Source organism: Trichechus manatus, unplaced genomic scaffold (assembly GCF_000243295.1).
Source record: "Trichechus manatus latirostris isolate Lorelei unplaced genomic scaffold, TriManLat1.0 scaffold00014, whole genome shotgun sequence".
Taxonomy (NCBI): Eukaryota; Metazoa; Chordata; class Mammalia; order Sirenia; family Trichechidae; genus Trichechus; species Trichechus manatus.
In genome coordinates, this window is record NW_004443950.1 from 26,356,209 (window position 1) to 26,365,594 (window position 9,386).

Here is a 9,386-nt window from a genome sequence, read left to right on the forward strand (position 1 = left end):
GGAGAGAAAGGTGTAGACTGTAGGTCACTGTCAGCACAGGCCTTCATCATGGGAGAGAAGCTGCAGACTGTAGGTCACTGTCAGCACAGACCTTCATGGGAGAGAAGCTGTAGACTGTAGGTCACTGTCAGCGTAGGCCTTCACGGGAAGGAAAGCTGTTCAGATGTGCTCCAGAAAATCACTTAAGGGCCTCTGTTTGAAAGTTTAGGAATCAGAGTTAATATTTGGAGTTAGTTTAAACTATCAGTTGGCCATTCCCCTGACTTAGCGTTGAAAATTTGCTATTTTAGCAGCTGGGAGAAAAATTTCATTAAAAAGTGTTTTTATCTCAACAGTGAAATCATTGATGTATCTTTTTAAAATCTCATTTAAAAAATAAAAGCATATTTCATTTTCAGATTTTAATACTTTAAAATATTTTATTTGCTGATGATTTTGTAAGAATGAAAATATGTATTTAATGTTTATATTTTTATAAATTGTATTTCTATTTACTGTTTTGTAATATGTTTGAAGCTTTTTATGTTTGAATATATTAAGTAGTTAATTTTACAGATTAAAAAGACAAACTCTGAAGACTTCCAAATTAAATACCAGTATACCATATTGTTCCAGTAATGGTAGGAGTTATTCATGATATTATAATGAGTTGAGAATTTCTAAGAATACATGAGATGGTTTTAAAATCTGGTAGAGATCATGGAGAATGAACACAAATAAAGGCCATTTGATTTGGCCCAGAAGGCGGGTGTTGGACTTGAAGGCAGGGTCTCTGCACAATGGGAATGGAAGCCAAGGTTCACTGAAGTCAGTGGGAGTAAGGGGAGGCAGTGGATTTAGGCACTGGCTGGCAAAGCAGAACATGGCCAGAAGGGAAGTAAGTAGTGTGGCAATTAGCAGGAGGGAGCCATAGGTAAGATAAGATGCTTTGAAAGGAGGAAGTGGTGGCAAAGTTGAAGATGCTAGAGAGAAATTTTGTAATGTAGGAGGAAACAAGAAATGTTGAGTTACCAAATGGTAAGTAGTGATGTATATCAAGAAAATAGTGTCTGCAACAGTAGCTGAAAGAAAGACAGTTCCTGGCTTTTTTTTTTCTGTTCTTCGTACATAAAGAAAGCAAAAGGTCATTAAAAAGACAAGAAAGAAAGACCAAAATGTATGTCAGAAGAGACTCTGAAACTTGCTCTTGAATGTCAAGTAGCTAAAGCAAATGGAAGAAATGATGAAATCAAAGAGCTGAACAGAAGATTTTAAAGGGCAACTCAAGAAGACAAAGTAAAGTATTATAATGAAATGTGCAAAGACCTAGAGTTTAGAAAACCAAAAGGGAAGAACATGCTTGGCATTTCTGAAGCTGAAATAACTGAAGAAAAAATTCAAGCTTTAGTTGCAATATTGAAGGATTCTATGGGCAAAATATTGAATGACTCAGGAAGCATCAAAAGAAGATGGAAGGAATACACAGAGTCACTGTACCAAAAAGAATTGGTCGACGTCCAGCCATTTCAGGAGGTAACATATGATCAAGAGCTGATGGTATTGCATTGGGCAGATCTGCTGCAAAACACCTTTTTAAAGTGTTGAAAAACAAAGATGTCACTTTGAGGACTAAGGTACACCTGACCCAAGCCATGGTATTTTCAGTCACCTCACAGCGTATGAAAGCTGGAATAATGAGTGATAAAGAATTGATGCCTTTATATTATGGTGTTGGCAAAGAATATTGTATATACCATGGACTACCAGAAGAACAAACAAATCTGTCTTGGAAGTACAGCCAGAGTGCTCCTTGGAAGTGAGAATAGTGAGACTTCATCTCACATACTTTGGACATGTTGTCAGAAGGGACCAGTCCCTGGAGAAGGACATTATGCTTGATAAGGTGGAGGGTCAGCGAAAAAGAGAAAGACCCTTGATGAGATGGGCTGACACAGTGGCTGCAACAGTAGGCTCAAACATAGTAACAGTAGTGAGGATGGCACAGGACCAGGCAGTGTTTCGTTCTGTTGTATACGGGATCGCTATGAGCCAGAACCTATTCGAAGGCACCTAACAACAATAGTAGCCAGTGCCTTGAAAACATCCTAAGAAGATTTTTTTTCCCACGGCTAGTATTACTGTAAGAATGTATGAAAGAATCATGTTTGCCTTATGTTGGTGTCCTTTTTAAATTTGTCTCCATGTGTGCAGCTGCCTCTTAGTAATCATTCTACGCTTTAGTTCCTGAAGATTTAGACTGGCTGTCAAACTGTTCATTCAGTGCCAGTCATAACCATATGTGTAGCTGAGTGCTTCATTTTGACATACAGTTTTACTCTCCTACTTTCTACCTTAGGTGGTAGCAATACGGCCTGTTAGGAGGATTACACACATCCCAGGTACCTTAGAAGATGAGGATGAGAAGGAAGATAATGATGACATTGTCATGCTAGAAAAAAAAATACAAACATCCAGTATGCCGGAGCAGGCCCACAGAGTCTGTGTCAAAGAAATAAGAAGGTAAATTGTAGTCATTAGTGTTTGCATTTTGTGTATTATTGTTAAAAACTATTGCTCATGGAAAGGATTCTGCTACTTGGAGTCGCAGACTGGAAGCTGAGTCATGTATTTTATCTTCCCTGATTTCTCTCCTTTTCTTAAGCTCAGCGTACCCACAGACCATTCTGTCCATGTCACCTTTCCATGGTCAGCGTTTTCCTTCGTGGCTTTCCTGATTCTCAGGTTATAGCTGTGATCTGTAAAGTGCTTTCTTCATTTCCTCAACCGGGATCTGATTCTTAAAACATTCTTAATACTCCTGAATTAACAACACTTTGACCAAGCTTTTTCTCAATACTGAAGATAAATGATACAGCTCTTCTATCTACGTTGTTACTGTCTTTTCATTGTCTTCCAGAATGGACTACACTTCTTGGTTTAGAAACAACGTTTGTTCACTTGTCATAGTGTTCTTCACATGTCGCTGGCGTTTTCCTCAGGGTATAAACTCTAGAAGGCAGGGACTGTCCATTTCTCTGTGTACAAAATAAAGTATAAGGAAACCTTGATAACAGAATAGGGTGGATAGGTTAGATTGCATTTTCTGCATAATCTCAGCGTTCAGTAGAAAACCATTTTCCTCCTTACAATACTTGTGGCTTTATATTACATTTTCTTGTATCAGTGAATTATAATGAATGTAATTGAATGCTTAATCACTAAAGATTTGACTTCTGAGGTTCACAGTTAAGAGCATTAGTAAATGTGATCCAGCAATCCCACTCCTAGGTATGTACCCTAAAGAAATAAGAGCCGTGACACAAATAGACACATGCACACCCATGTTCATTGCAGCATTATTCACAATAGCGAAAGATGGAAACAACCTAAGTGCCCATCAACAGATGAATGGATTAACAAACTGTGGTACGTACACATAATGGAATACTACACAATGATAACGAATATTGACGAACGCTTGAAACATCTCACAACATGGATGAATTTGGAGGACGTTATGCTGAGTGAAATAAGCCAATCCCAAAAGGACAGATATTGTAAGAGACCACTACTATAAAGTAGCAACAAAAGGTTTACACATAGGAGAAAAGAGAAAACGTTCTGTGATGGTTACCAGGCGTGGGAGGGGGAGGGATTGATAATTACCAATCAGATAGAAGATAGGAGTTATTATTGGTGAAGGGAAGGACGGTACGTAATACGGGGGAAGTGAGTACAACATGACCGAAGTAAGAGAGAGCACTGAGAGAAACACAAGATTAAAGGGCAACTGTGGTAACTACTGTAGCTTAGAGAATCCTGCAGCAATAGTGAATAACAAACAACAGTTTACAAACGGACAGATAGGTAGGTAGATACACCAAGAGGTGTGGGAAGATATAAGGGAACACACCCACCGGCAGATAGAGATTTGGTGATAGCTATTTCTACATACATGACTGCGGGTGTGGCTGATATAGACCATACAAGGGGTATAGTCAGGGAAACCTCTTAGACATAACTAAACTCGTGGGATGAAGTTCCTAGGCTAGAAGACAAAGCATAGACTCGGGGGACATCTGCCTCAGTTGGCACAACAGAGTACATAAAGACAATGTTCTCCATCCTACTTCGGTGAGTAGCATCTGGAGTCTTAAAAGCTTGTGAGCAGCCATCTAAGATACAGCTACTGGTCTCTTCCCATCCAGAATGAGGGAGAGAGAAGGAGACCAAAGACTCAATGGAGCAATTAGTCCAAAGGACTAACGGACCACATGAACTACAGCCTACACAACCTGAGACCAGAAGAACTAGATGGTGCCCAGCGACCACCACCAACTGCTCTGACTGGGATCACAGCAGAGGGCCCCGGACAGAGTGGGAGAAAATGGTAGAACAAAAAATCAAATTCACAAAAAAGACCAGGCTTGCTGGTCAGACAGACTGGAGGAACCCCCGAGACTACGGCCCTGAGACACCCTTCTAACTTGGAAAGGAAGCTATTCCCAAAGACCACCTCCCAGCCAAACAATAGACAGGCACATAAGATAAACAGAAGCACCTGAGAGGAACATACTCCTTAGAACAATCAATTACACGAGATCAAAAGGGCATTACCTGCCCAAAAGCAAAGATGAGAAGGCAGGAATCCGTAGAAAATCAGGACAAAAGAAAATGGGGAAACCAGGGCGAAAATGGGGAGAGTACTGACACGTAGTGGGGAGTAAAAGCAAGTCGTGAAACGCTTCAGGTACAAAGTGTGGAGTGAGAAACTCGTTTGCTCTGTAAGCTTTCACCTAAACCACAATTTGAAAAAGGAGAAATTAAAAGAAATTAGTAAATGTAGTTGAGAGAATTTTCTGGTGACTCTCGCTAGTTAATAAACGTGGAACGTCTGTTACGTGCAGAGACTTGATAAGCACCATGCATGTTGTAGAAGTTGCATTTTTAATTAAATATCTGGTATTAGCGTACTTTTATGAACTGACCTCATCTGTGATTCAAAAAATACATAATTGTTGTGTTATGAAGGATAAGTACTTAAATCTTACCATGACGCGTAAATCAGTGGATCCCTGTGACTTGAAACTCCTGGGTCTTCAAAGGCCAGATACTGGCAAGACCGTATTTCAAAGATAGAATAAGGTATGGAGTTTTTCTCCCCACCTTGCAAGTATCTGTTTTGTTTTGTTTTGTAAGAACATCACAGAACAAAATAAACTTTTTATTAACTAGATTTTTTTTTAACTTTTTCAGATTTCCTTAACCAAATACACATGATACATCTGGCCAAAAAAGGGAGATGTGCTTGGTTTTTGTTACGACAGAATTATATGTTCTTGAACATGTTTTCTGTGTGTTTTTTTCCCCACAGACTCAAAAAAATGCCTCAGTCAATGCCAGAATATGCTCTGACTAGAAATTATTTGGAACTTATGGTGGAGCTTCCTTGGAACAAAAGTACAACTGGTGAGCCAACAAAGTAACACCTGTTTTGTGGTCTAATTGTCACTCAGAAAGCTCCCACGGATCCTTAGTTCAGATTCTTTCCATTGATTGTCCCACTGTTAGATTAGTTCTTGATGTAAATTCATTAGACTAAATGTACATTACGTAGGTCTTGGGATCGTATAGGAAAAGAGGGTGCTACAGAGAGATGCCTTTTGCCTGATTTTAGGGAAGGTAGGACATTTTCCCCCACGTAAGAAGTGATCCATCTTGGGTCCCAGGACACTGCATTTTAATATAAAAGAATACTTACTTATAACCTAAAGAGAACCATCCTTTCTGGTACTGAAAAAAAAATTTTTTTTTTTTTTTTTTTTGGTCTCAAAGGGGGCCCAGAATGAAGTATATTTGTGCTGAATTAACTGTGCTGGGGTAAAATCAAGGTTAAAAACAACCCCCTTTTAATTAATTTTTTGGGATAGGATCATTTAACATTTATTAATGGATATGGCTAGGTGTTAAGATGAAATTAACCTAATCACCTTCCTTTTTTGGGGGGCAACCTTTAGATTTCATCCCTGTTTATAGTTCTTAAGTTCTTGTTTTGGGAAACAGGTACAGTCTTATGTATTTTTATTAATGCTAGTCTGTCTTCATGAATACTTTGTAAATTTTTCTATTAACGCTTGTCTTCCTTAATGAATACTTTGTAAATTTGTATTCACCCCATTCCCTAGATTTTGGTTTGTCTTTCTGTTTGAATGTTTGTGTATAAATTTAAGAGGCTAATTCACATGTATTCTCCCCTTAAATTCTGAGAATCCATAAATGTTCCTTAGGTTACATCAGATTACACTGTTGAACTGTGGAAGGAAGTGCAACAGAGCAGCCCGGTCATTTGTCTTGTTTTCCAGCTTTACTGCAGTATAGTTGACACACAGTAAACTGCAGAGTTGTAAAGTGTGCATTTTGATAGTTTTGACGTATGTACACACCTATAAAACCGTCATAATTAAGATAATATATCCATCACCGAAAGTTTCCTCATGCTCCTTGGTAATCCTTCCCGTCCTACCTTTCCTCCTGGCCCTCCCCATCCCCACGCACTATAGATTAGTTCATATTTTCTAAATTTTTATATGAATGGAATTACTTAGTATGTACTCTTTTTTTCCCCGACTTCTTTCACTTAGCATAGTTAATTTGAGTTCATCCATGTTGCTGCGTGTATCAGTAATGTGTTTCGTATTGCTGGAGTATTATTCTGTTACATGAATATACCATTACTTTTGTTTACCCGTTCACCTGTTGATGGATGTTTGGGTTGTTCACAGTTTTTTGGTTATTACAAATAAAGCTGCTGTGACTTACACTGGTAGATTTATTTCTTAATTTATTCCATGTTTATGTGCCATGACAAAATATCGCCTTCTAGTTTTAAAAGTGTTTTACCAAAATACCAGTGCTGTGAGCTTAAGAAACAAACCGAAGTTGAATTTCTTGGTTTAATTCTTAATTGGTATTTTTCTGAAAACTCCATAATGAGGTGAAGGCAGTGGAGCACATGTTCCCGTTGAATTAGCCCCTTTTTGTCACCTGAACTCAGTTTGAGTTCAGACGTACATCGGGGTTCACTTGGGGTCTTGGGAAGGCCGTTTTGGTGTGGAGAATCTTCTGTGTCTGTCCTTCAGGCGACGTGGTCCTGTTCTGTGAGATTTGAAGAAGACCCTGCTCTGTTAGTTTAGACCGAGGAGGGAAAGTGCATTTAAACTTGACACGTTTAAGTGCTCAGCTTCTGTTTCATCCAGCAGACTTCGATGTTGACGTGTGTTTGCTTGGTATCTGTTTCTGCTATTAATGGAGTAGTGGCAATTTTCAAACCCTGTTATTTTCTCTTTTGACAATAGGGCCAGTGCACAAAGTGAGGAACATCTAGATAACTTGATAACACCAATTGTCTTCTAAATGTGTTTTGAAATTTAGGGATTTTCTTAGTAATATTTTTCTGTTCTCAAGGATTTTTTTTTTTGCTGTGGTGGTAAAATACATATATAACAAAACATTTGCCATTCACACCATTTTTAAGTGTATAATTCAGTGATACTGATTACATTTACCGTGTTGTATAACCATCACCACCCATCTATTTCCAAATGTCTTTCAACACCCAAACAGAAACTTAGCACCCCTTAAGCAGTAACTCCCACTTTTCTTCCCCCTACCACATGGTAACCACTAACTTTTGTCTTTATGTGGTTACCTATTCTAGATGTTTCATGTAAGTGGGGTTATACAGCGTTTGTCTTTTGTGTATTACTTACTTCACTCAGCATGTTTTCAGGGTTCATCAAATTGTAACATGTACCAGAACTTCATTTTTCATTGTGGCTGAATGATATTCCAGTGTATAGATATACCACGTTTTGTTTATCCATTCATCTTTGAGAGACACTTGGGTTTTTTCTACCTTATGGCTATTGTGAATAATACTGCAGTGAGCATTGGTATACAAGTGTCTGTTTGAGTCCTGCTTTCTAGTCTTTAATTATATACCTAGAAGTGGAATTGTTGGGTCATATGGTAACTCTGTGTTTTACTTTTTGAGGAACCGCCACAGTTTTCCACAGTAGCTACACCATTTTACATTTCCACCGGCAGTGGATGAGGGTTCCAATTTCTCCACATCCTTGCCAACTCTTAATATTTTCTGTTTTTCTGATAATAGCCATCTTAGTGGTATGAAGTTGGATCTTATGATGGTTTTGATTTGCATTTCCCTAATGACTAATGACATTGAGCATCTTTTCATGGACTAATTGGCCATTTGAATATCTTCTTTGGAGAAGTGTCTACCAAAGTACTTTGCCCATTTTTTAATTGGGCTGTTTGTATTTTGTTGTTGAGTTATAGGAGTTCTTTATATATTCTGGATATTAAACCCTTATCAGATACATGGTACCAGTTCTGTAAGTTGTCTCTTCACTTTATTAATAAAGTCCTTTGATGCACAAAAGTTCTTAATTTTGATGAAGTCCATTTTGTCTTTCGTTGCTCCTGCTTTTGGTGTCATATCAAAGAATCCTTTGTCAAAAACTAGATATTGAAGCTTTACCCCTATGTTTTCTTCTAAGAATTTTATGCTTTTAGTTCTTACATTTAGGCCATTGATCCATTTTGAGTTAATTTTCCTATGTGGTGTGAGGCATGGGTCTAACTTCATTCTTTTGCATGTGGAGATCCAGTATCCCAGCAGCATTTACTGAAGAGACTTATGTTTTCACCCTTGAAGTACTTAGCAGCCTTATTGAAAATCATTTGACCATAGATATATCAGTTTCTTACTGGACTCTGAATTCTGTTCCATTGCTCTATGTGTCTGTCTTTATACCCATACCTACTGTTTTGATTACTGTAGCTTTATAGTACAGTTTGAAATTGGGAAGTATGAGCCCTCCTACTTTGTTCTGGCTATTCAAGGCCCCTTGAAGTTCCGTATAAATCTTAAGATTGTTTTGGCTGTTCAAGGCCCCTTGAAATGCCATATAAATTTGAGGATTGCTTTTTCCATTTCTGCAATAAGGCTGCTGGAATTTTGACAGGGATTGTGTTGAGCCTGAGGAGCCCTGGTGGCTCAGTGGTTAAAACACCTGGCTGCTAACCAAAAGGTCAGCGGTTCAAACCCACCAGCCACTCTGTGGGATAAGGATGTGGCAGGCAGTCTCCTTCTGTAAAGATTTACAGCCTTGAAAACCCCATGAAGCAGTTCTGTTCTGCACACACGGGGGGACCGTGAGTTGAAACACCCATGAAGCAGCTCTGTTCTGCACACATGGGGTCACCGTGAGTTGAAACCCCCAGGAAGCAGTTCTGCACATATGGCGTCACCATGAGTTGGAAACCCCATGAAGCAGCTCTGTTCTGCACACATGGGTCACCATGAGTTGGAAACCCCATGAAGC

General features: G+C 38.8%; 1 protein-coding gene across 4 annotated transcripts in view; it reads left to right on the top strand.

Annotated features, from left to right (window-relative positions):
- The window catches only part of LONP2 (lon peptidase 2, peroxisomal), a 99,657-nt gene that overhangs the window by 20,902 nt on the left and 69,369 nt on the right, over positions 1–9,386 (top strand). For all 4 annotated transcript variants that reach the window (XR_002823223.1, XM_004371634.2, XM_023726968.1 and 1 more), the window contains exons 5-6: positions 2,336–2,499; positions 5,354–5,448. Coding sequence is in view for 3 of the 4 variants with exons in the window: in XM_004371634.2 (XP_004371691.1) it covers positions 2,336–2,499; positions 5,354–5,448 (259 nt within the window). In the remaining variant the exon portion in view is untranslated. The remainder of the gene's footprint in view (positions 1–2,335; positions 2,500–5,353; positions 5,449–9,386) is intronic.